This window comes from Myiozetetes cayanensis, unplaced genomic scaffold (assembly GCF_022539395.1).
Source record: "Myiozetetes cayanensis isolate MyiCay16 unplaced genomic scaffold, myiCay2020 scf12, whole genome shotgun sequence".
Lineage (NCBI taxonomy): Eukaryota > Metazoa > Chordata > Aves > Passeriformes > Tyrannidae > Myiozetetes > Myiozetetes cayanensis.
This window is the reverse complement of record NW_026086826.1, coordinates 19,016,716-19,044,087: the sequence shown is the minus strand read 5'-3', so window position 1 is coordinate 19,044,087 and position 27,372 is coordinate 19,016,716. Positions and strand designations below refer to the sequence as shown.

Here is a 27,372-nt window from a genome sequence, read left to right as displayed (position 1 = left end):
GCGCTGCCCGGGCGGTGGGCGGCAGGGCAGGCGGGGCGGAGGGCGGAGCCCCGCCGGGCGCAGAGACTTTGGCTGGCGGAGCAGGGGCGCTGCCGGGCCGGCGGGCGAGCGCGGGGGGGCTGGTCACTGGCCGCGTCAGCCCTGGGCCGGGCGAGACAAAGGCTCCGTAACGCGGTTGCCAGAGCGCCGCCGGTCGCTTGGTAACCGCCCGCTGCCGCTTTATCCGGGGGCGTCTCCCGGCTGGGGGCGGGGTGGGGCTGGAGTCCTTGTGGGCGCTTGCCCGCCGTGTCCCCAGGCTCGTTCTCGGCTCCGCTCCCGCTCCTATGCGGGCTGCGGCCGCCGCGCTCGCAGCACCGTGGGCCCCGGCGGGCGGCCCCTCCGGGCAGTGGGTCGGGTCCCAGCGAGCGCGCCCCGGCCCCGCCGGCTCTGCCCGAGAGCGCCATGAGCTCGGAGCCGCCCCGCGCCTCGCTGCTCCGCACCCTGTTTAAGATGGAGCCGGCGGCGGCTGCCTCCGAAGTGCTGGGGGGAGCCTCGGAGTTCGTGAAAGGTGAGAGCGGGGCCGGAGCCGCCCCGTCCCCTGCCCGCGGGGGTTCCCGGGGCTTCCCTCAGAGAGGAAACCCGCTGGCTTTTCCCGCCTCCTTGCCCCGGCTTTGCTGCGTGCTCGGCCCCTTTCCCTGGCGGGCTCGGCAGGCTGCCCGCCCCCGGCTGCCGCGGGCGCACCGCGGCGGGTCCTGCCCCCGCTCCCCCGGCGGGAAGGGCGCGGGGCCGGCACCTGTTGCTCCGTGCGGCTGTGCCCGGGGTCAGAGCCCGGGTTTGGGACCTCCCCTGCCCGCGGGGCCGCTCCCGAGGGTGCCTGGGGGGAGCCCTGCGGGGCAGGGCCCGCGGGCGGAGCGGTCCGGGCGCTCCCGCCGCCGCTCACGCAGCAGAAAAAGGAGCGGCGGAGCCTCTTCCGCCCGGGGGGACGGGCGGGCCCCGGGCAGCCGGCGGGGCATCTGCCCGCACCCACCGACGCCCTGCCCTAATCTGTCTTTCAGATCGGTTGTACTTCGCTACTTTACGAAATAAACCGAAAAGTACCGTAAATACCCACTACTTCTGTACGGATGAGGAACTGGTCTATGAAAAGTAAGTGTTGTGATCTGTTACGTTTTGCATATTCAAAGTGATCACCTGAGGGTCTTCCCAACACACTTTGATACTATGTAGAATATTTTTTGCCCGATTTAGTTACTTGCACAGAACATGAGTGTAAAGTTTGCCCGAATATATTTATTTATGAGCTGAAACTAGTTTAACAAGATTACTGTTACAAAAAAGACCCACAAAAATAGCTGCAAGGCCAGTTAAATGGCTTAAATTATGGTTGAACTGGGAGAAGGATATCTGAGCCCTGTAAGATTTGTTTACAACCTGGAGAAGATCTCTTAAGACTAATTTACATTTTATTAAATGGTATCTTAAATAGAAGATTCTTATTTGGCATGAATAGATGAAACAATAGTTTGTTTTAAGTTTCCTTTATTTTCTTATATAGAGGCTGTGAAGTGATCATCTTTAATACAGCATTTTAAGAACGCAGTATTTAAAAGTGTTTTTAAAGAGCATCTGCAACTTGTTTTATAAGAAGGTTTTGAGGTAGCACTTCCTGATGGCTTTTGTAGCTTTAGAACAGGAGAAAAAGTATTTTCTGTGAAGTAAAGCTTCATGTGTTTGGAAAACACTGACTGCACATAGAAAGTAAAAAGTAAAATTGATTATAGTTGTGAAAACTATTAAAGGACGTAAAATACACTTAATAAGTAAAGTAACCACTGTGCTGTGGTTAAAAAGTGGATGCTCTGCATTGTGTTCCCATCTCAACTGTTTCACGTGTGATGGTTTATCTATCTACTTAACAAAGGCGTTGCTGTAGCAGAAGTGAAACAAAAAGTGTGCTCCTATTTTTAGTGGAACTTTCCATCTGGGTTGAAGAATTTGTGAGCATCAACCATTCTTCCTTCACTTCTATAGTGACTTCAGCACTGTTCCTGTGAAGCTGTAAACCAATCTTCCTTGCTTTTTAGCTTACGCTCTATGCCCAGCTTGCATTCAGGGTGTCTTCTCTACACATGTTTTTGAGTCTTTCTCATCTTAAGCTGTGCATTTTCTACTGGAGTTCCTAATGATTCGTGCCAAAAGTTGACTTCTATAATCAGCTACTTGGGCTGGGAGTAGGTTCTGTTATGATCATTAAGTAATTTAGATTGGAAGGCACCTTGGGAGTACCCCAAGGCAAGACTGACCTACTATTGAAAGCAGAATTCAAGTGGGGAAGGTCCTGAGCAATTTGTGTTGCGTGAAAATGTTCCACTTTCTTTAATGAAAGAAACTTGTTCCTCTTCTTGACTTCTGTGTTATGCTTGACCTAAGGTATTTTTTTTTTAATTCTTAATATGCTTCTAGGAAGGGTGAAGGAATCTTAGGTGGCATTTGATCTTGTGGGTAAGGAGGGAGAGCACTTCTCTACTGTTAGTTACAGAGAATTGTGCTAACCAAGGACTGTTACTGGGGTATTTTGTGTAAGGACAGTGTCATATTAAAAAAATAATATGAAGTACAGAGAAATTTGAGGGGGTAGGGGAGTAATTTTCTTTAACGTGTAACAGAAATTCCATAGGTATACTCCTTAACCCAGTTATCTGTTAACTACACACCAGGTGTAACCTGATATCACATATAATTACCAGATAATGGAAGAAAGCAGTTTCCTTTATTTTCTAGAGCACATCTAAAGATTTTGGACATAAAACTCATGGTGTATTTTCTGAATTGACAGTTCCTAATCTATTTTGCCTGTTTTAAAGGTCTGATACCATAATAGTACTCTCACTTTTGCGCTCTCAAAATACTAAAATGTGATATGAGGTAGAAATTGACAGTTACCAGGTGGTATGAATGAATTTTCTATAATAACCTAACTCTTTTGCATAATGTTGCTAAACTTTCCCCTGATATTTGTTTTGCTGCACCTATCACTATCAGTGTATGCAATATTTAGTAGTAAAGCCATGCCTCATTTTATCCCCCCCTTCTTTTCCCCCTCATATTTAAGGAAGTTCATATGGTCTCAGGGAAGCAAAAGCAGGTGTCATTAGGGTTACAATTTTATATAACTCTTTAATATCTTTCTGAATTCGGAAAGGTAGAGGCAAATCGAGGAGTAAAACTCAAGACTTGGTTCTTGGGGAAATACTAATTTTGCTATAGCTTCCCTTATGCTCCTCAGCAAGCTTGACATCACACTCTTGTGTTTCACAGGCTGCACACAAAGTGGGGGCTTCGTGTCAGGGCTTGTCTGTAAGTAGTAGTGGAAAATAACTTTAATACACCAGATCAGATCTTCTGCTCATTTTATCAAAAATGCAGCCTTCTTTCTGAGAAAGTGGTTGGAAGTATTTGTTACACGATAGCAAAGTAAATACTTGGAAGTGAGTTTTGAAGTGCTTTAGCTCATAACAGTGGTTTCCAGGGTCTTAATTCAAAATAACCTACCTGGGTTATTGTGATCAGAATTTCATGGCCAGTTCTGCTTTTTTAGCAAATGAGCTGTTCAGTGTTGTGAGGAGGAGGATAGGAGATGTCTACTCAGGTATGAAATCCTCAGCACCTGTGAGGTATGCAATTATGTCAATACAACTTTTTATTGACTTAACTTTGTTTAGATATATCACAGTAGTGACAAAGATAATTCACTGTGCTTAGAAATAAAGTGCTTTTCTGTGGGCCTTCTTCTGTTAGCTCGTTACAGAATTTTATTTAGCTGACTTTACAGAGGTGTCAGTTTCTTCACTGAAGCGGTATCTTATCTGAAAACCTCATGAATATGTAGGTTTGGAGTTGTCTGATTACAGACGGCCTGTTATTGGATCATGCAGTACTTAAAAATTTGCTGCCTCGCTTCCTTTTTCTCCCACTCTTTGGAGAGATGTAAGGAAGTAATTTTGTACACTAGTAGTATACTGCATTTATTAAACAAAGCAGCCGTAGTGCTAAATCTAATGGTTTGGGAAGTTTTGGTCTGATAAGTGCTGACTTGCTCTTGCAACCTGTCACGTGGTTTATTACTAAATTGTACACAAAGTGTGGTTATGTAATCTTGAGCACTTTAGCCTTCAGTTTTCACTTGAAGTTTTCAGCTGTTCTAGTGAATTCATAACACTGTCTTATTTAAACATGCACACTTTAAAAAGATAATGAAGGTGTTCTTAAAAGCATTTAAGCCTATCTCAAATGCTACCTGACTAGGAACTCACTACAACTGTCACTATTTTAGTTAAATGTGTTGCAATTTAACCTTGAACCTATTATGCTAGGGAAATGGTATGTAAATGCCTCAATTAAGAGAACGAGAAACCTGAATGAAATTATAAAATTCTGAAGTCTTTTTAATGTTTCTGTAAGATTTTGTCAGAGGTTTTCTGAAACTCTGACTTTCCTCCTGAGAAAGTCTGAGCTACTGCTTATGATGGAACCCAATCTTTCAGGGTAATATAGTGCAGGTAACTGTTACTTCAGAAAAATGGAGTTAATGAGAAATAATCCAGCTTGATGAAGATTGTCATTTGGCAAATAGACAAGCCTTGCCTTGGCAAAACCTCAGTTAAGTAAGAAGCTTTTTATTCTCTAAGAATAGCGTCTTTCATGTTTCACCTTTCAGTAAACAGATCTGGATTGAGAAGACTGCACTTGACTGGTTAACTTGGCTTTCTCATAGTTTTATCAAAGCAATTTTTAATGTCCTTTTTATTGTTGAGTAGCTTTCTCAAGCAAAATTAACATCTAAATATTGTGAAACAGGAATTTCTTACTGGTAAATTGTAATGGCAGCCTTCATAAATCATAATGGTTTTATTCAGTCATTTGTTCTCACTTTGGATCTCTTGTATAAACAGCCTTTGCAGATCTAATCTCTGACATTGTGTAGGGTGTAAAAGGAGTTCATATGATGGTCTCAGTGTATCCTATGCTTTACACTGAAGCTTTCTTTCAAGCTGTGATATGTTACTTGCCCATTTCACAGCAGTCTTCACCTTAGCTACTTTGGTTGTGCGGCAATAGCATAGGATTCTCAGATGCTTAGCCACAACAATATTCAATTAGGACTGCATGTGTATATGCAAAGAAGCAGTTTCCTGTGAGTAGAGGAAGGGTTAACTTGTCTGGTTTTGCTTTGGCTAAATGCTTCTTTTCTGTGGCTCTTCAGTAACAGCACTTGCATAAGAAACCTGAACTTCTCCATCGTTCTGTGGCTTATATCATTTGAAAGGAAACAGAAAACTTAAACTTAGCCTTGTTCCAACAATCAGAGCTGTTGCTTCACAGAGAACAGGGGCTTTCTTGTTCACTCCAGTAACTTTTGAAGACTTGACCTTGACAACTGGATGACCAGGACAACCTCGTAAGCTGAAGTCCAAAATAAAAAAAGGAAATTTCTGAACTTCTAATTTCTATCATTGTGAATGCAAATACAGAGGAGAAAAACTTCTGTGTGTTGAATTCTTACAGGTGAGTATTAAGAATAATACTCCAGCTTTCTTTTGTTTTCCATCTTAAAATGAGAAATTTTAATTTCACATCAGAAATTAAACCAGAAGGTCTAAGAACTGGGAGTGTCAATTTTTCCTTCAGACACAAACTTCTGACATAATTTCACATTTGATACTTGTAAAGTGCTATCCCTTAGCACTTGCGGTGTGCTCTTCAGTCTAGCAGTTTCATAAATTTTATACCTATGCATTGGTCTTTGCATACCATATTGGTCTTTGCTTTTTCATATGTAAAAGATAAAAGCATTTGCCAGTAGTATTGAGCAATTTTTCTCTCTCTCTTTTTTTTTTTCCCCCCAGTAAAAGGATACTGGGATAAAACAGAACTGTTTTCTAGGCTCCAGTTTTATATTGGGCAGGAGTGTAGCTTGGTGCAGGAAACCCCATATGAGTATCTTGACCTCTGTTAAGATGACTTTTTTTTTTCCAAAGAGACTAGGCTTCTAGCAGGACCTCTTCATAACTTGTTTTTGATATCAAGGAGCATTGCATTAAAAAAGATGTATTTGGAATATCTTTTAACTTAAATCAATGAGTTCTTGTTGGATTGTGAAGAATCTGGATCTTGAGGAGGATTTGGAAGTTCCACGAAGAAATGGAGTTAATACCTCGGGGTTTTTTGAATAATAGAGAGCCTCTACTTTATTCCTACCTCCAAATGCAAGCAGTGAGGTGACTTTTCCAGGGTTATATTTGCTGTATCATCCTTTGTCTATTCAGAAGCACGCAATCCCTAAGCAGTATTAAGCGTTAGGGATTTTGTCTCAGCCCAGATAAGAAAGCTCCTCACAATTCACGTGTTACTGGAATCACTGGGCTAGAGCAGGGAAACTGTGCCGCTGAGTATCACACCTTTTTTCGTGTGCTTGAGAAGTAGGGAGGAGTAACACACTCTAGGAAGCAGAAGTTGGAGAAAGATTGAATAGGCAGGATTTCCTGACTAGCAGTGAAGTTGTAATGAATGGGTGGGACGATCCTCTTGATGCCCATCCAGGAACTTTGTTGTGTGTAAGATGTGTTCAGCGTATGATCTGAAGCACATACCTGGGATAGCCTCTTGGCCACTTCTGCAGTTCTTGTACTGCTTAGTGGCCAGACTCAGAGCAGATGCAGCAAGGCCCTTGGAGTGCAGTGACCTGAATGTTCCAGCCTGGGAAAGGAGGGAGAAGCAAGTGGAGAATTTTTCTGTTAGTGTAATTCAGTCCCATTGCTTAATTTTAGTTGTAAAATTGTAAATTTTAATTGTAAAATGCTGAAAAATAAGTGAAGTTTTGCAGTTAGGGAGCTGTATATTTGTTATTTTACAAAGTTCTTGGCTTTTATCTTTTGGGTTGAGTAATTTCAAGCTTGGGGAGGCTCCTGTTTTGGCAGATAAATGACTTTATAGGATTGCTAGTCTTCAAGAAGGCAAACTTCGTACTTTGGGGAATAGTTGTACTCCTTTTCTGGGGCACATACTCCAGAAAATGAATGCAGTTGTTAAATGGTGGTTCTGTTTTCAAGTTACTAAACCAATGACATCAGTAACGTCAGGCCCTGATGGGAAGTGAATGGCAATAGAAAACTACTGCTCTGGTGTTTCCATGTGTAGGAACAAGTATCAGGGATCTAGAGTAAGGCATAAGCAGTGCATTTTATTCTTGGAAGATAACTTGATATCTTGGCCTGATCAATTGACTGATGTTAATATGGACCTTGACAAATTAGAGAGATGGGCAATCATCAACCATAGAAATTTAACAAGGGTAAGTGTCAGATTCTGAACCTGAGATGGGGTAACTCTGGCTGTGTGTACAGGCTGGGAAACCAGAGGCTGGAGAGCAGCACTGTGGAAAGGGCCCTGGAGGTCCTGGTTCATGGCAAGTTGAATCTGAATCAGCAGTGCCCTGGCAACCAGGAGGGCCAACCATGTCCTGGGGGGCATCAGGCAATGCATCACCAGCTGGTCAAGGGAAGGGATTGTCCTGCTCTGCTCTGCACTGGGGCGGCCTCACCTGGAATATTGTGTGCAGTTTGGGGCACTGCAATGTAAAAAAGCTCTTAGAGAGTGTCCAAAGGAGGGCAATGAAGATGGGGAAGGGTCTGGAGAGGAAGCTTTATGAGGAGTGGCTGAGGGCACTTGGTCTGTTCAGCCTGGGTAGGAGGAGCCTGAGTGGAGACCTCATTGCCATCTTCAACATCCTCATGTGAAGGGAAGTGGAGGGGCAGGTGCTGATGTCTTCACTCTTGTGACCAGTGACAGGACTCAAGGGAATGGCATAAAGCTGAGTCAGGGGAGATTTAGGTTGGATATCAGTTCAAGAAGTGTTTGAACAATACCTAGGCATATAGTGTGATTCTTGGACTTGATGATCCTGATGGGTCCCTTCCAACTTAGCATGTTCACCATCCAATAGTTCAAGATGGAAAATTGTTTATCATTTTTCTGAAAGTCCATGGTCAGGTATTCAGATGCTTAGTGAGAAGTGACTTTTCCATGCAGAAGAGGTGCCAGTTTAGGTGTGAACTGGCTCATGGCGCCTTCGCGTGGCCTCCCATGGAACTGCAGCCAGAAGCGGCTTGTGTTCCTGTCTAAAGAGTTGTGGGCTGCATTCCAGTGAACTCCCCGGAAGAATTTACGTGCAAGTAGCTGCTTGCACGACAGAGTAGACCAATGAACCCTTTATGGGCTGACCTTTCTGGGTGGATGACCATTCCTATGATACAGTATAGCAAATGCCTCAGATCTTATGTTGTAATAAGTTATAGGAAGAAGTGGTTCTAGGAATCTATTCTAAGGAGAATACAGATACCAGAAACTTTAGCTACTGCTTCCAGGTAGCATCATGATAGTATTTTTGAAGCAGACTATTTAAATATTCATCTAGTGTATTCTGGGGTTTTGCTACTTAGTTTGAGAAGCCTAAGGATAGCAAACCTCCATGGGTTGAGGGGGAAGAATAATTTCATCTATCATCTAGGTACTTGATTAAAACAAAATATAATTAAATGTTAATTAATATCATACCTGCCATCTACTCCTCATGTGGTTCCCACCTCCTTTGTAAGTGATTCTCTCTTAACTGGCTTAGGCTTCGGAGACATTCTGACTTACTATATTTAAATGCATTGTTAAAATACCTAGATGTAAAAGGTGGAAGTAAAATGAGTGGATTGTTATCATGACTATCATATAATAGGATTTCACTTTTTCTTATGTTTGTCTTCAGCTTTTGCCAAATAAAATTCTTTACTCGGATGGTGCCTTGGTGTGTCATTTCTTCCCCATTTCCGATCTTCTGCTTACATTTAACTGTATGTCAGAATTCTCTGCTTAAGATGAAAATCCTCTGGGTGAGTCAGGATGAAGTGTCTAATTCAAGTATACAAATGGGCTTTTATAGAAAAAGTAATGAGGGTGCATAAGATTAAACCCTTCGTAAACATGTCAGAAATTGTGTTTAGGTCTAAGGATGTAAGTTGAAGAAAGATTTTGTAGATCAGAGTTCACTGACTTCAGTACAGAGCTTTGTATTATCTTTCGGAGAACTCTGATTTGGAGGTTTGTAAAGCACTTGTTTCACTTAGCCCCACTAAAAAAAGGATAATCCAACTTATTCCACTTTAGAGGTATTAAGTGGAGAAAGTTAAAATTATGCATGTAACTTGACCTTTCTGCCTCACATGTCAACCCCAGTGGTTTATAAGTGAAGCCAGTGGCTGGTTTATACTGCTTACATGGTGTTATGTAAATAACTTGGGAATTGGCAGTGGTTTTGGCTAATAGTAATGCTGGTGCAGCAGTGACTAAAAGTACCTTTCCTTATGATTGTGTTTGGATTCTAAGGAATTTCTTGTTTCTGCAGCATAGACAAATGGTGACAGAACCAGAGTCTTAAACACAGATACTTCTGCCCCGACCTCCCCTGTGTTAAGAGAAGCACACTGTACTTAATGGGGATAAGTGGTGGAGAAGTAGTCAGCCAAAGATTGTGACATCTTTAACTTGATGGCTGAGAAGCCTAATAGCTTCATTTTGCAGAAATACAATTACTTCGTGGATAGACTAAAACGTATTTTATCCTTACGCCCACCAAAGTGGTAACTTGTGTTGTGTATAAATATGTAAATTAATTTTCATGTACTTTTCCTATACTTCTTCTCTTTGAATTTAATCATTGATGTAATTCTAGCAAATGAATAATAATAAAATAAAAACTTATCCTAAAGCCTGGCTTATAAAGTTCTGCAGTTCTTTAGGTAAACTGTATTTCATTAAATCTTTCAGCTACTTTACTCTCAATGGTTTTAAAAAAGTATTCTGTGTTACAGTAACTATCACATTCCATGTTTTTTCACAATACTTTAAAAAGTATTTTTCCAAAATAGTCTTTAAATTCTAAGTTCTACTCTTCCATCATATATTTATGTTAAAGAATAAAGTTAATGGAGCAAGACAGGGTGGAGGTTTTTTTATTTGGAGGAGGTGTTAGTGCAGCAGTAGGGGAAAAGGTGTTAGTAAGCCTTCTATATCGCTTTTCTAGAAGCAACAGTGTTGTTAGAGCTCCAGCTTTAATTTCTTTTTTGTCATAACTCATACTTGTCCTTAGAACTCTTTTATTTCACCTCTGAAAAACTATATTGAGGGTTTTGTTTTAAAAATATCTGTAACTGCTGACTGTATCTGGATACTTAGCTGAGATGAGGAGTTCTGAAGTTAAGCCCTGCTTTACTGCCACTGCATTTTTCTCTTTAGTTACTTCTGTGCAACCTGCAAATGAAGTCTTGGTAGTTGGATAGCTTGCTCTTTCACCCAGCTAATTAGCTTCTGTAATTACATCTTAATATTTTGTTCTGAAGGGCTGAACTGAATCTTAACCAACACTTACATTGTTACTTGATATTGTAAAGTAGATGATACTGAAATAGCATTGGTGTGGCAGAAAGGCAGGCTACTTGTCCTAGATAGTGATCAGATAATACAATTGTCTCTTTTTTGCGTTGCTCTTGACTTTCTTATTTGAGAGGATGTGGGGAAGAGGATATTAATGAAGTTATAAGCACCAAAAAGAATCATCAAGATAAAGGTTTCTATACACAAAGGGAAAACTATTGGGGGAAGCTTAAATTTTGAGCAGTTTTGCACAATGAATGGAGAGGGGGAAAGCTCTAGAAGAGATTGCTATAAATTGCTTGCATAAAGGCTGCTGTTATTTGTGAAGGTGCCTGTATGAAGAGTTAGCTAGGAAGAGCACTGTGAATCCCTGCCAGGAATTCCTGTTGGGCAGTTATTTTTCCTATACAGACTGCATCTGCTAGCTCTTACCTTCAGGCAAATAATTGTTGCTTCAAATGTAATAGTAATGTTTAAAAATCTAGGAAAGAAACAAGAACATTGAGGAGTTGATATTGACAACATGAAATAAATAATAAATTGGAAGAACAGCCTAGAGACAAGGATTGGGGGACAAAGGGAAAAATAATTAGATGTAAAGTGTATATGTAACATATAATGTCTGAAATAGTGAAGGATGGGATATGAAGAAATATGCTTAAATTTCAGACAGACATCAAGACTGGACATAATTCAGTAAATTTATTACCCACAAGAAATTCAATGTAGCTTATTCCTAGTACTGTGTACTGATATATTTTCATCTTAAGCAGTTGTAGAATCTGTATCTAGGATGATGTCAGCATGGCTTCAGTGTAGATCATGTCCTGGTATTCTTTACTCCGTAGTTTTGGCCAAAACCAGACTGCATATCATGGGATGAAGAAAAAAATCTGCATTTAAGTGTGTGTATATAATGGGAAAGGCAGTTACTGGAATATCTTAAACTGAAGCTACAAATGAGTTCAAATTGTTACTGTTGTCCTCTTAAATGAGCAATGAAGGACTTATCTCTTCTTCCATGTATATTAGCTACTCTGTATCCTGCAGAAGTTACTAATTTGCAGCTTTAATTATCAGCAACGTGAGTGTTGAAATTTGCTTAGTTCTTTTATATAAATAACACTGTTTTTTGTTTTGGTTTTTTCCCCCAGTTTCTATGGAGATTTTGGACCTTTAAATTTGGCAATGTTATACAGATACTGCTGTAAACTAAATAAGAAACTAAAGGTAAGCTTTGTTTAAAAACAATGTTCCTATTTTTTTGTGTGTGTGTTTTGAAATTGAAATAACTTTATCCAGTTTGAAAGTGGTGATTAGGTGCTCATTATCTAGATGGTGACTGCTAAACTTGAAGGATGTTCTTTGTTCCAAGTTCTTTTCCTTCTGAAGAGTGAAAAAAATGATTATACCTTCATTGTTGCTTATCAGTGAGGCACTGAGGGCTGTGTTCACCTTTTTTCATAACCTTACACTTTAAAGACAACAGTAACAAAAACCACTGCTTATGCTCCATCCCAGCCAGACCCAGTGCACTGAATGTGTAACTGTGGACTTGACCTGTTCTCCAAAGACCTGTGAAGAATTGATTTGCAGCATGTGTAGAAAATCTATCAGTTTCAAGAAATGAAACATGTTGTAATTCCAAAGTACTAATTAATGTAACTTCTGGGCAAATAGTGAGGAGACCCTTCACTAAATATAACAGATTTTAAATCTTTTTGATATAAAATATTAGAACTGTTACTGACAGAAGGGGAAAATGGGACAACAGATGTGATAACTTGGGCTGCAGTTCAGAGGGTCCCTTTATCAAAAATGACATTATGTTTTGGGGCTAATGTTTGCTGCACAAATGAAACACTTAGGCAAGTGGATTGATGCTATCTGCTACTTTCAGGGGCATGCTGAATTGCACACGTTCTTAAGAGGAGGTTCTTCAAATTTAGGGGTTTATGGAGTTGCTGTGAACTTTTTGCAAAAGAAAGTGCTTCTAGTGAAAATGTACATTTCTTCTTACTCTAAAAAATTATTTATAAAGAGAAAAAGTTAAACTCTACTATTTCTAATTTTGAATGCATGTGTTCATATTGGGAAAACATTGGATTTGCCATTTCAGTGATAACACTAAAGAGACCTTATAACTGTGTTATCACCCCATTTTCCAGTGCCAGTGTCCCATTCAAACACGTGACCAAAGATGCTCACTCAGTAGGAATCTGGTTTTTTTACCTTAATTCTCCTGTTGTTGACCTTTTATTTGAGTTATATAATAACTCAAATATATATAACTGCTCTGTGAAGCAGTTACTCCAGAGAAGAGCCAGTAATAAAACTGCTATTCTAACATCCCTGTGCCCTTGGAAACTGGAGAGATCAGTTCTGTCTTTTCCAGATTCGGATTAAGACTATGATCAGTTTGGGACCTGAGTACAGTCTCATGTATTACTGTTGAAGTGTCTTCATAGTTTTATAGCTGAACCAGAATGCCTTCAATCTCAAGCCCAGATACCAAGAGGTTCACCCAGGAAATAAATACACAACTAATAAATATCCTGGGATTTTTTTTTAATGGTTCAGTGTTGAACAGGAATGTCTCTACAGTCTTTATTCTTCTTGTAAGACCATCATCTGCATTGAGTGAGGCAAGCTAATCATCAGAAGTGGCTTGTAAGCATGAAGGTTGGATATTATCATGGAAAAAGTAAGCAAGGGAGCTAAATTGGAACTGAACTATTGGCTTTGATATTTGCAGGGCTGATTTAACAAACTGTGATGTCACTTCAGTGCAATGTTTACATTTGTTGAAAAAAGCAAACATACTGACACTGCTAGGTGAAGATTACAGCTGGTGAGGACCAGGACGGAGAAGTCTCAGCACCTCTGGGAGGAGATGCTGTTTGTTGCTGCCAGAGGCTAATTCCAAATAGGTTAATTTAAACTACTGTTGTGTAAGAGGGAAGAGTAACCTGATAATGCAACCACTTGAAAGTAATACCTGAAATCAAACAGCTAAAGCTTGGAATACTGCCAAAGTGGTATAGAAACTTACAGTTGAATAGGTTCCAGTCTGGCTGATTGGTAGTACCCCTGGGGTAGGCCAGTACAACTAATGTAAGATTTGCTCTTCTAATAGTTAAAATATATGCCAGACTGTGACCTATTTTAGATACTACCTGCAGTGGGTAAGTAGTCTTGTAAGACCAAGTCCCAGGGCTTGTACCTGTTCCTGTACCTGCATGTAGCAGAAGCAGGCATCTGTAGGCCTAGCTAAGGGACTGCTGCTCAGCTTTGCTAGTCAAGAATTACGGATTCACAATTTCTACCCTTCTACACCTCATCTTCCCATGTCTGCCCTTCACAAATGTCCCCCAGAGGAGTTCTGAGGCTTGAACTAGTGGGAGTAAGGCAGAAGTTCAGGTCATGGGAAGTACCTACTGGACTAATGAGAGAGTGAGTCCTGTTGGGACCACCTGCTGCTTGCATATCCTTGCATTAAGGGTTCCCTGTGACCAACAGCAAGAGGTGTTTGATCAAAGGAAGTAAAAGATGCTGCAGATTATCGTGGGATGGTTGCTATTGCCATACTGCAACACTTTTTGGACTCTGAGGCAATCGCAGTGCTTAAGCCCAGATGGCTTGGTATATACTTGCTTGGGTAAGCACTTCATGTGCTTCTCCTAAGAAAAGAGTCTTAAAATGTGGCACAAAAACAAAATTACAAATGTGATGGGTTTTGTATGGCTATACTGTCTCAAAAGGAATTTAAGACTTAAGCTTGTTAATTTTGAAACTTCTGTGAATAGGAACAGAGAAATGAGAGTATAAGATCTCATTAAAACAAGCAAGTGCACAAACTTCCCTTCCAAATCTTTCAGCTGTATCTGTTTCTGGTTTGGGAGAGGTTAGGCAATGGAGGCAGTTTTCTGTTTTCTTCTCTCCTTTCTTGTGGGACTGGTGAGGATGGAGAAGGGTACCAGTTTGAAATGTGCTTATGGCAGACCAACATTTTAAAGTAAACTGTGACAACTTTGTGCTGACTGATGTTAAAAACAATAAATTACTCTGTTTTGAAGAGCTGAAGAATTTATTCAGATATCCATTTGCCAAGAAAGTTTGAGGTAAAATCCTGGTTATGCATTACAGGAAAACCTTTCAGACTTTGTTTGTAATGCTTCGATGGCTGTGGAGATGATTTTGACTATCCAAGTCAACAGCAAGGAAAAAATGCTTGGCTGTGCTATCTTTCTACTTGTAATTTGCATTCTGTAGGGGGGGAAAAATGCTTGACTAAGCAACTGGGATTCATTTATGAAAGAAAGATTTTTTTTTTTCTTCTGTTTAAACAACTGACTTCATAAAAACTGCTTTAAAAAACCTTCTGTGTTTTATGTGTGTATAGCCTTACATATTCTCAATAAATCCAGGAGCAGAGGTGATCAGAGTGTTGTGATGTAAATGATATGAATATTGAAGATCAAAGGCAGGAGAGGAAAAGCACTGGCAGGATTATGAACTATGGGGTTAACAATTTTTGTGTGCTAACTGTATTGCTGCTGAATCACAGAGGAGTTTGGCTTATTTGTTAACGTAAATAAACTGTTGGAACTGTAGTAATTGAAAGCATCTCCTTAAGACAGCCTAGATTTTGAGACAGGGTTGAGTGCACATAAATCATTATCTGTGAAATTTGCCACCCTTGTATTCACTGCTGTTTACATGCACATATTACATATATATATATATCTCTATAAAAATATAATTTGCATAGATACATAGGCTTATCAAACACATTGCAGTAATTTCTTGCTTGAACAGTGCAACTGTGTTAAACCATATCCTTTATATGAAATACTGACACATAACCTGGTGATTTTACACAGCTGTCAATCTAGTAGCAGTCTACCATGGCACTTTCTAAGCCTGTCATCAGTTTCTCTGCAAGTAAATCTCTCTTGAGGTCTGCAAGAAACAGGAACTTATCTATTATTAAAAAAAAAGTAATCTTGAAGTGAAAATAACATGTTCTGTGGAACCCTGTCATACACCTTATAAGTTAGTTTTGCCACCTAAACCAAAACCTGGCATGCTTTCCATGGAACTTCTGCTTTTAATTCAAAAGACTGTCTTTTAGTATGTTCCTTTGGGATATATCTTGAGAGATGCTGTTACATTTTGTCTTTTAGTGATGTGTGAAACTGCTAACATTTTCTTACTGATAAAGAAAAATACTCCTAATGTTTCATAGTGTGTACCTTTGTTTTAGGAAAAAAGATTACTCACAACTATGTAACCTCGAACTCTTGCTATTCTGTAGGATAACCTGTTTTGAAAAAGTTCTTTTTGAAACAGTCCTGGTTCTTCAGAGTTGAGCAGTGTCTCAGGGAACTAAAGCCATAATCCGTTCCGGTGGAGCTTTGGAGCTGTAAAAAGGGTCACCTTCCAGAACTGTCTTGAAAGCTTGTTGTCATTGAACCTGTCCAAAGGAGGACACAGAGCTTATTAAGTATGGTCAGAAAATCAGTATTTTGGAAAGTAGATCATATAGCTTAGTATTGATAGTGCAAGTGTACTGAGTAGTCAATTTGCATGTTAATGTTAACAGAGGCATTGCACTGACACTTCAGGAAACACTTACTGTAAAACTTGGTTTTCTGTAACTAGTGGGCAGATAAAAACAGTGGTTTGTTCCATAGGTTTTGGAAAAGTTAAATCGTGCTGCCACTTTCCACTGGTTACTATGCTAGAAGCTGTTAATGTCAATTAATGTGATTTCAATTTTGTGTTAAAGCTTTAGTCAGGATATATGAATGTCATATAACCCTTACATTTTGAAAATTATGCAATAAAACTGATATATTGTTTTCATTTAAATGTTCTGGAAACTTCAGCTTTTCTCTGCTTTAGGTACGAAGTGTCTCAAAACTGAAATGATTTGATACACCCATATGATTAAAAAAATCCATTCTATAAACTAGAACAAGAACTATGGTCTCATTACAAAGAACTTCTGGCTAGCTAGCTTTGCAGTTTAAAATAGTGGGTTTGATGAACTGCAAACTGCTGAAAAGAACTTTCCTTTAAAATAAGTAGTAGTCAATAAGTTATAATTGAAGTTCTGTCACTGTTGCATAACTACTGTAATCTTATCCCACCTACACATCATGGGTGGAATTGCAGTTAGAGAACACTAAAATTAAAAAATTGAGGAGGGGGAAGAAGGGAGGAATCTTAAAATACTGGGATTAATTTTGTCAAGTTTTAATAATAATTGAATACTTCACTAATTAAATAACTACTTGTGCTTTGTATGTTTGCATATACACTGAGAGAGATGTTGCTGTTGGTCTCTAGATACAGCTTCTTCCAATCAACAGCAACCAGCTATTTTGGGAATTACAGTCCCATTTAGACCCTCTCAGTTGCACGAACTCTCACTCTTTCTACCTCTGGAAGTTGTGGCTAACAAGACCAGACTGGAATGTACAGTTAGAACTGCTATTAAAGGTGTTGTTTCTGGGGGATTGGGAGTAAGAAGCTTGCTGTGGTTCCTACAACAGTTTTCTCCCGAGTTTATCAGCTATTTGGGTTTTTTTGCAAATTTTAGTTCTGTGGTTAAAGCTATTCTAAAATCTGCAACAAGAGTTAAGGTGAGAGTAGACATGGATCTCTGGCAGTGAGATACAACTGGCACTATTTAAACAAATAAAACGCTGTTCTGCAGCAGTTACCTTATCTTCCACCCCCCAGTGTCAACAGTGAAGCTGGGTAACAGCAGCATTGGTATGAGGGCATTTTAGAGAACATGCAGCTTTTAAAAATAGAACCTCCTTCAAAGATTTAGAAACGGAAACCAGTATGTTTGTTGATGACTTCCTCAAAACTGGAGTTGTACTGTAAGTCTGTCAGGACAAACATGCATCATAGTCTTGCAGAATATAACGGAAGTGTAGCAATTCATGAAGCTAAAAAATTATTAATGCAGTAAATTGTCCAACTTGGCACTTCTAAGTGACAGCTTTGTCTCTGGCTTTAAATACTTTTGCTTCGGTTTGTTGTTATTGTTCTTTTCTGATGCATGTTGGTTTTGTTTTCAATGGGAGTTTTGTCCACAGGATTCTGACAGAGGCTTCTTTTCTTCCTAAAGAAAGAAGAATTGCAAGTGTTGATAGTTTTGTCTTTGCCTAGCCTTTTTTTCCAGGCAATGTTTTCTTTTTTTTCTTTTTTTTTCCCCACTTTAAATAAATTCTTGCTGTTGGAAGCTTTCTAAAGATGTCCTTTACCCTGTTTTTAGGCAGTGTATATGGAAGTGTGTTTTAACTTACAAAGAGCCTTTTAGATGGATTGCTTCAGTTTTTCTTTTGTCTTCTCCACAGAATTATATGCTAAAGAGATTCAACATATAGGAGGAAGTTTTAATCTGTAAATGTCAATGTCTTTAATCAGTGTTCATAAGCTATTCTTTCAAATACTTAAACTTGGGGGAAAAATCAGTTTTTTATACTGAACATTTTAGTTCAGCTGCATTTTATAGGATATTTTTTGACAGCTAACAAAGAGATCTGCCCTGATACAGTGGCTGCTTCCCTGTACTCTTATCTGTGATCTAAGAAGACTGTTCAGGGTATCAGTAATTTTTTTCTCCTTTAATTTTAAGAATCTCTTAATTTTTATTTTTTTCAGTTTGGGAAAAGAGATTTTTTTGAAATGTTCTTAAAATGCATTCTTCTCTTAGTAAATATGGTGGTTTTTTTCCTTTAAACAGTATTTCAGTCTATCAAGAAAGAAGATAGTGTACTACACCAGTTTTGACCAGCGGAAACGAGCAAATGCAGCATTTTTAATAGGTGCATATGCTGTAAGTATTACTGACCACATGGATACTTCTAACCTTCCTTAAGAGACTTCTGCTGTGTGTAAAACAGCTTCTTGAGGCATGGATGCAGATGGTCATTTCATTCTTCTCTAAGCTGTCCTTGGAAATTCTGCTCCATGAGTTTTAGGGAAACCCTGTCTTTACCCCTTAACTGTGTTTGTTTTATTAAACATGGAATGGCTTTGGCAGATGATGTGCCTGTTTTCCATAGGATACCATTTTCTTGAAAGCTGAAAATTAAACCACAAACTTACCTTTAAACTTGGCTGTCTTAGGATCAATTGCTTCTCATGGCAGGAGCGAGATTCCCAGTGGGAAGGAGAAATATTTTTCTCACAGCCTTTCTTAAGTTACTAGACCAGAAGCATAGTGATTATTGAACTGATTTCTTTTCTCAGTTAATTTTCTATGATTGTACCAGCTTTTTGAGACTAGAAAGTCTTTTAGCTATGAACTCTACCAATATGTGAAAGTTAATTGAGAAGGCTTGGTTTATTTGTCCTGGTGTTAAAACATTAAGTGTAAAATGAAACGTGGAAAGCAGTGGATCAGGTTCTAGGAATGGGTTTCCAATGGTGATTATGCAACTTAGATTGTTCCATTAAACAGCTTCTTACGCCCTATAGCTATTAAAATAGTTTAATAAGTGGTTTGAGTGAAAGTTAAGTCTTAAAACTTCACTGGTAATAGTTTGCCTGGTTGTAAATTGCATCTCGGGAAGATGCATTTCATAAATTTCAGTTTTTACAATGGACTTCCAGTACGTTTGGTCTAATCATGCCCAGTTGCTAAAATATTGTCCTTGCTCTTAAGAATTCCACAAAATTTACTTCTGTCACAAATTGAGATAAAGAAAAAAATATTTAAAATGTTACAAGAACAGAAGAACGTGCAGACTTCCCTGATCATGCAGAGGTTCCTCATAAATAACCAAGACTAAAACACAAACTGATCAGTGAGGTCAGAAACAGGGTGCTACTGGGTTTTGGAAAATCTTGTCAGGAACAACAGAGACTATATGGAAGCTAGTGTTGTTCTGCTTTTCCTTTCATCTGTTTGGAGATTTTAGTTGTTAGGATTTTTAATCTAGCCTTCTACAGCAGTTAGTCTTTTCTTAAAAAGAAGTCTTTAGAAATTGTTTTGAAATATCATCACAAGTCCTTTCATGCATACCAAAACTAAAGTAGCCTGGTTTGACTCAATTTGTACTTAGTAGTTTTTGGGAGGACAATGAGAGAAAGTAAGTAGGTCTAACTGAATTACACTTAACTCCCCACCTGTTATCAAATAATTAATTCTTGGAGAAATCTTGAAGGAGAGTGCATTTTCACCAGTCTGATAACACATGGATGAATGGTGAGCTGAGTCTCTCTTTCCATATTCTTAGGGTATATTTTTTTACTGGTTGGAAACCAAGGAACACCTAGCTGGTTGTGTACTCTGTCTAATAAGGCTTGAATTCTTTGGGAGGGAAGAGCAGGAGGAATACTGGTCTGTTTGTATCAGGGATTGCTCTTGTACTCCTAGAGAAATGTAACAGAGGGAAGAGAGAATAGAGATGTTTGACACTTTGCTGCTCCTGGTAAATCTAGAGCTTTAACTCTACCCTGTAAAAACAAGTAGTAGTTACCTCTTGCAACTCTTCAGGGACTAAAACTTGATTAATGGGCCAAAATCTGACTTTTAAGCAGTCCCAATGAAACATGCTTTTGCACTGTGGCAAACCCTTGAAAGAGTGAGCCTTTTTTTCCTTTTCCTTACAGGTAGCAGATGGGCTGGCTATATTTCACTCTCATGATTACTTTAACTGTATATTTTGGTAGTAACAGCTTTTATTAGACTTCTGTTATGCCGGGAAGGGAGAAAAGCTGTTGAGTTCTTGCGGTTGTAGTTTTATTGCAGCAAATGACTGGGTAATAGCAAACTACTATAGCATGTTCAGTGGTTTGCTTGCAGGAGTTTTCCCCTAATGTAAAAATTTAAATTGGACATCTCAGCCCTACCTGAAACTTTAAGGGTTTGTTTGCTGGTAATCTGAGCATGTCACACTACTGCTCAAGCCTGGAATCCTTCCCTTGGAGGGTCAGCAAGTGCCAAGGCTTTTCAGTCACTGTGGTGTGTGCAGCCTCTTCCGTACACCTTTCTGCAGATTGCTTTAGATTGTCTTCACAGAACTCTTGTGCTAACTTAGCAGCTCCAGAGGGGATCTCCAGATTCTTTAGTTCCAAATACTTCTAATTTTAAAACAGCAGGTGCAGGTGGGAACAAGATGAATCCAAACTGCATTTGCAATATTTTGGATAAGTGTTAAGGTGTGCTTGCAAAATACTAATTCCCTTTTTATTCTGCAAGCTTTTTAGGACACATGGTATGAGTTTTCTTGCCAGAAGGTATATCTGGCCAGTATTGCTACACATCCTGTGCCAGCATAGTGTCCCAGCTGTGGGGAGCTTTATCTTTGATCCATTTCAATACTGAACCATGGTGAGTGGAGCAGCAACATTGGAGACTTGAGGCTAAAATACAATTCCAAGTTAGGGCATTGATCTTTTGAATGATGATCAGTTTGTATAGAGGGTTTTGGTCCAAAATTAGACTAGCTTTCAAAGCATTCAAGTAGGTGGTGGTTGAAAAAGAGATTCTGGACCATCTATTCATTGCACAATGGCAAAGAGTTTTTCAGACTTTTATTTTAGTCAATTTGTTGTGTTTTATTTAATCCTTATCTTGTCTTTTCTGTCTGCTTTGTCCATGCTTGAGGAAGAAATGGAAGAAAATCTACCTAATGTGACATCATCTTACAGAGTGCTAAGAATCCCATTAACTTGGGACAAAAAGCTAATTGCAGATATTCTGGGAGTGACCATCACTTACCTATATTCTGATGTGCTCAAGGTCAAAAGCTGAATAGAGCTTTTAGATCAGGAACTCATCTGTGTCTTGGTTAAGAAAAGAATTACTAGAGTACGTTATATTCAGTTAAGTGTGTGGAGAGCTGTAAAGTGGCCATGTAGATGCTGGTGGCAAAGTAAACTGGTAAGGAGGGAAATGGCTCGGAAAACTGTGGGGCTTGGTTTACAATAAATGTTTATATATGTGAAATATGCCACCCCAAACTGAATGAATTTCATGTTTTGTAAATGAAGTACTTGCTTAATATGCATTCTGAGTTAGATTTATTTTAGGACCAACTGTACTGTACAAATAGGAATTGAAATTCAAAAATATGTGCTTGTATTCTAATTTCTTAAGCCAGTGCAGCCAATCAGAAGAATGAACCTTGGCTTAGGGTGTTACATTAACTATATGTTGGTCTCACAGTAACATGTTCAGCTTGTTGAATTGGATGTTTTTGTTAATTAGTAGTTTGATATTGACAGTTAGGAATCAAAAAATACTTGTATTGGAAAATCTCCCATTGAGGTGTGGTGGAGAAATGTTTCCTTAGTCAGCTGCCACGATGGTATTTTGACTCATTTAAAGTTAGAGAACTCCCAGTATAGATGCCTATTTTTCATCTTAGTATGATGTTGAGTCTGTCTTAAACTCTCTGTTGAGCAATATGTGGTTTTTTTTTCACCCACTTTCTTTTTTTAAAGTAGAGGAATAACACAAAACAGAAATCCCAGCTTCTGTTGACTTGTGTTATTTCTGAATATATCTTTTCTGACCTGTGTATGTCCACAGGAGCAGCTCATGAAGGAGTACAGTGGGCTGAGGGAAGTTAACGTCTGGATAATGACTTTTCAGGCTCAGGGCTGATTTATTTTTTTCCTCTTCCCCCATCCCTTTTAGGTAATATACTTGAAGAAAACACCAGAAGAGGCTTACAGGACACTTTTGTCTGGATCTAATCCACCATATCTTCCATTTAGGTATGTGAACACAAGAAATAAGCCTAACTTTTCTGTTTCAAATTTTGCTAAATAAATTTTTTCAGATTGCCTTCTCAAAAAAGGATTTCTTCTCTGATACAGACATTGTATCAAAATGACTGATCCAGAAAAATATTTTTTACATCTGGTGGAATTACTTGCTCTATGTTGTGATAATAAATCATTTAGCTTGATGTAAGTTTTAAGTAAGATTCCTAATCTTGCAAACTGTCAGCTTTTTAAAATAGTTCTCAGCGTGTTTGCAATTTAGCAATTAAACCTTTTTTTCATCATGTATCGTGTTTTACTATTTGGAAGTCATTCAAATATTTTAAATTACTTAGTCTGTAAGTAGGTAGACTTAGAGGAATAAAGGGAGTTGTATGCTGTTATATTTTAGCTTTTACAGAACAAGCACTGATATTCAAGTTATTAAATGTTTTCAATTAATCATACATAATTTCCATCAATCTGTCTTTATTCTATGTACTAAGGTCTATATGTACTATAGAGACCCAAATCTAAGGGATTTTAGCTATCATGCTTATCTGATAAAAAGACTTCCAAATTTTTTCGTGATGTGAACAATGCCCTTGTGCCTTATGAATGAGAATACCTCGTGGTATTCCTATGCAAACACTGGCAATAAAAGTCAACTGCAAGAAGGTCAATATCCTCTTTTTCAGGGGAGTCAGCATTTTACAAGTAGGGTTCGCTGTCAGTGCAGTTGTAAATGTAGACCTACCTTGTCTGTATCGAATTCATCTGATTCTTCAGCCACTCAGCAAAGGAGGATCAGATTATCTGTTCTCATACCTTGTATAGGAGCCAGCTACAGTGTAAGCTGTTGGGATGGTAGATTTTATATCGAGACCAGTTTGACTATGAAATCTTAAACCATCAAACACAAGTTTTAAGAAGGTATTAAATCAGTGCTAGCTTTTATTGGCAGAGAGCTTATACATTGACCTGGTCACTGATAGCTATCCAAAGCCAAGAAGTTCACCAAGCCAGTGGTATCTGTATTTTTTCAGATAATTATAAAAGATACTTGGTACAGGGCATGAGAAAGTCAGTTATTTTAAAAGTCAGTGTTTTTTTAACTTCTCCAAATTCTGTATAAAATACAGGGACTGTGATCTACATTAGACAAACGTGCCTTAGCATTGCTTACATGAGGGTGTGCTCCAGGATCTTCTTAGGCACAAAGATGAGGCTCAGCAGCCTGTAGTTCTCTGGCTCTTCCTTTCTACCCTTTTTAAAATCAGGAGTGATGTTTCTCCTTTTCCAGTCACTGGGGATTTTGCTTCACTGCCGTGACTTTTCAAATAGGATGGAGAGTGGCTTGGCAACATCAGCCAGTTCCCTCAGGACCCTGGGATACATCTCGTCAGGCCCCAGTGCTGAACAGCTGTACCTTGTTCACCAATTAAAGACATTTACTGTTTGGATTTACAGTAAATTGTCTTTAGGTTTTTCTCTCCCCTGCCAAAGTAAAAATTAAGGTGTGTAAAAAGAAGTTCTGACAAAGCGAAGAACCTCGTTTGTGAGACCCCAAAACTGTAAGACAGAAAACTTGGGAGGAATAGTGTGTTTACCAGGCAGTCTCCTATGACCCTACTTGCTCAAATGAAAGGCTACAGGTCCTTGCCTTGCAACTAATTCCTTTTAATAATGATGTTGATAGTAGTAGTAATAATAAAGTTGCCGTTTCTGCTTGACTGGTAAGGAGTAATGATTTCTTTGAGGCTGATAAGAACCACAGTAATAAATTTAATGACACAAAACAAATTCCTTTTTAGTGTTTTTAAATGATTATTCAAAGGAATTCATCAGGAGTTTGGATTCATGGAATTCTATTTCAGAATAGAATAGTTAACTACTCTAGGATCAGCAAAGACGGCATCGAACATATAGAAGAAATGTGAAGATTTTCTGAAGATTATATTATATACACAGAACATTTTGTATTTCCCAAGGAAGAGCATACTAACCAAAAGCATTGGAGAAGGCAATGCCCAGCAAAGGGACTACTCAGTTTTTGCTGTCTGGGTTTGCAAAATAATTACAGAATTATAATTGTTTCACTTCATTTGTCAGCTTTAGGAGAAGAGGGCAGTAGAGTAAGAAGTATTCTGGAATGGAACTCCTTTGCAGTCTTTGTGTGTGTATTTTAAGCCCGAGGTTGTGTTGGCCAAAACTAAAGCACTTTTGACAGGTTGTGGGGTTTTTTGGGGGTTTTCTCTGGTGTAGATGAGTTTTGGTATTTGGGGTTTTTTTGATTTTTTTTTTTTTTAAACACAAAGCTTTGGCTATTTTAGAGGATGGGAGGGAGGCAATCTTCTTGAGCAGAGTCTGGCTGTTTCTAGAAGGAATAAGGTATTATGAGCTTTTGCTAGAAGAATTAAACATCTTGATTTCTTGAGCATTCTCTATTGTGTGAGGCTGGAAAGCACTTAAGTTTCTTTTGGATCTGCTTTGGACTACGTCAGATCTTGGCACAGGATTAGAGCCTAAGCAGATTCTGTCACCTGCAGTGTAGTTTGTCCTGCTGGGGAAGGTGGGTGTGTAACCAACCTGTACCAGAGGTGAGATACAGAGGAGGGAGGAAATAAATGGAAGGATTATGACAAGATAGGAGGCTGGATAAGAAACGGGATGTCTGATAGGGAAGGGGATATTTGGGATATTTTAACTCATAGGTAGAGTTTGGTATAGATACATAAGGAGCTTAAGAATTACTAGACCTGAGAGAAGGGCAAGTAGATCTGATGGTCTGCAGTGGGGCAGTCTAGATTAGGAGGGAATGGGGAAGAAATAATTTAATCCTCCTTCCTTGGTTTTCCAAAGCCTTTGAGATATTTCCACCTGTGTCCATTCCAGGACATTTGAGAATCTCTGTTGCAAAATATAGCATAATACAGAGACTCAAGCAATTGAACCTGTACTGGAAGCAGTAGCTCTGCCTTAGGTAGTATATCTGCTTGACACCAGACTGTACTGGGAAGAAACAAGTATGGTGGTATGAGGATATTTGCACTCCTTCCACATCTTTAGTTTCTTGAAAAGGATTAAAATGACTTATGTACAATTCAAAAAATAAACCAAATGTCTTACTACTTCTCTCATATTCTAAAGTCTGTGAAGGAAATAATTTGAGATATTAATCACTGCAATTCAGTGCTTATTGACTTGAGTTTGTTCTTGCAGCCTGGAACTTAGATATTATATAACTTCTGTAGTGTAGGTCAACTCTGTTTGAACAGTTCAAGTGAAGAGTTTATCACTGAGCAGTGATCACTGTTTAACAAGTTTGTTAATTTGATATCTGAAGTGTCCTCTATTTGAAAGAAACAGACAACTTTGAATAGGCAGAAACTGCAGGATTGTCAGATTCTTTGTGGAGTACTGAGGTAAGTTTACATGAAGTGATCGCTGGGAAACTGATCTACTTTCATCTAGCTCAGTGACCTCAAAAAGCCTTAATCGGCTTAGGTCTTCAGCTGGTGTTTCATTTAAAGACAGCTTCAGCAAATACAGTTCAGAAGTGGAAGGAAATCAGAATACCCCTCTTACAAGATAGATGAAAATTTTGTTTTGTTTTTATGGCAGAAAAACTAAAGGTAACTCGAGAGGATAGGCACACTGTATTTGAGACACTTCCATCTTATTTTTGGCTGATTTGCTGTCACTTGGTGACGCTCTAGTCTCTTGAAGATCTTACACTCTATCTTCTCACTTCCATTTAAAAAACAGCACTAACACCAATTAAAATTGTCATAAATACCAATTACCTAGTGTGAAACAGTTTCAAATTTTTCCCTCAAACTGCTCTGTATTGACTTTATGTTCAAGAGAAAAAAACAAATATATTTTAGTGTTATTGTGTTCAGTCTCTAAATAATGACGTGAATTTCAGAGCTAGATTTTAGTTTGTGGCTTTTGGGGTTGGTTTCTTTATTGGCAAGTGCTGGGGAGAGAAATTGTTTTGTTATTGACAGCGCTTAGAGGTTTGGTGAAAGGGAAGGCATTATGCAGTATTGAGGTCAGCTACAACAACTGCGAGATGGGATGGGGGAGATGCAACTCTGTAATGCCGGCTCAGATTCATCCTGAATCCGTGTCTCCTAGAAATACTTACATTTCTCTCACTTTGAAAGCAGATAGAGTACTATCAGGTAGCAGTTGGTAAAACACTGCTTGAAAAACAAGGTGCTTATGCATTTGGCCATAAAAGACTGAAATAATATGGTAATAAAACGTGTGATCAGCAACAAAAATCAGAATGCTGCAATGCAGCAGGAGATGTCTCTGTTGTATTATTCTGATATGAAATTAGTTTTCCTTTTTCTTCTGTGCTTTCTTAAACACAGACTTCTGAGTTGAACAAAAAAGTGTAAGATTTGAAGTGCGAGTTTCACCTAAATGTTTTTGTACGTGCCTGTGTAGTCCCAGTGAGTTAAAAATTACTACTGTCTTAAATGTAAGCACATGCATTAGTTTTCTGTAAGATACTATGCTGACTGTGTACAGTGGACACAGGAGTAGAAAAAGTTTAAATAGGAAGGATGTCTGGAATTAATTTTAATTTAATGTAGAATTATATGTTTCTTTAAGATTAGAAAAGGTATTTTTTCTTTACAGAAAAAGCTCTTCCTCGTAACTGTTAGTCCTTGCATTTGGTTTTACTGTGGAACAAAGTATGACCCATTCAGAACCTATTTCATTTTATGCAAGCTAAAGTCGGTATTATTAAGTATTGCTTTAAAACTTTTGGGATGTATCTATCATTCTTAGAAAGAAAATGCATGTTTGTGACTCTAGTGCTATGTAATTGACTTCTAAAGCCAATGTGGTATGAGAATAGCTGTATTTCTAACAGAATTTTTGTAAAGGTTAGTACTAGTTCTGACAGTATCCAGGGTTTTTATCCATGGTCTGGAAATTTGTACAAAATCAGTAGGAAGGCAGGCTGGCACAAAGAATAGTGAAACTGAACTAGCTGCTCTGCATTAGCTTTTTAAATATTTTGTTTTTTTCAGTAAACACATTAATTCAAGAGGATTCAAAAAACAAGATTAGTTTTGGGGGGTTTATTTATGAAGCTTCTTAATGATTTAATGTGATTTCTTTCTGACTGATTTCTCTGGGATAGAAAAAGCA

The 27,372-nt window shown here is 38.8% G+C and overlaps 1 protein-coding gene across 1 annotated transcript in view; it reads left to right on the top strand.

Annotated features, from left to right (window-relative positions):
- Window positions 1-309: 309 nt before the first annotated feature.
- CDC14A (cell division cycle 14A) overlaps window positions 310-27,372 on the top strand; it is a 55,447-nt gene continuing 28,384 nt past the window's right edge. Inside the window, 5 exon segments of the mRNA XM_050306801.1 lie at window positions 310-547; window positions 1,035-1,125; window positions 11,613-11,688; window positions 18,224-18,316; window positions 22,130-22,209. Coding sequence (XP_050162758.1) covers window positions 442-547; window positions 1,035-1,125; window positions 11,613-11,688; window positions 18,224-18,316; window positions 22,130-22,209 — 446 coding nt within the window. The 5' untranslated portion in view covers window positions 310-441.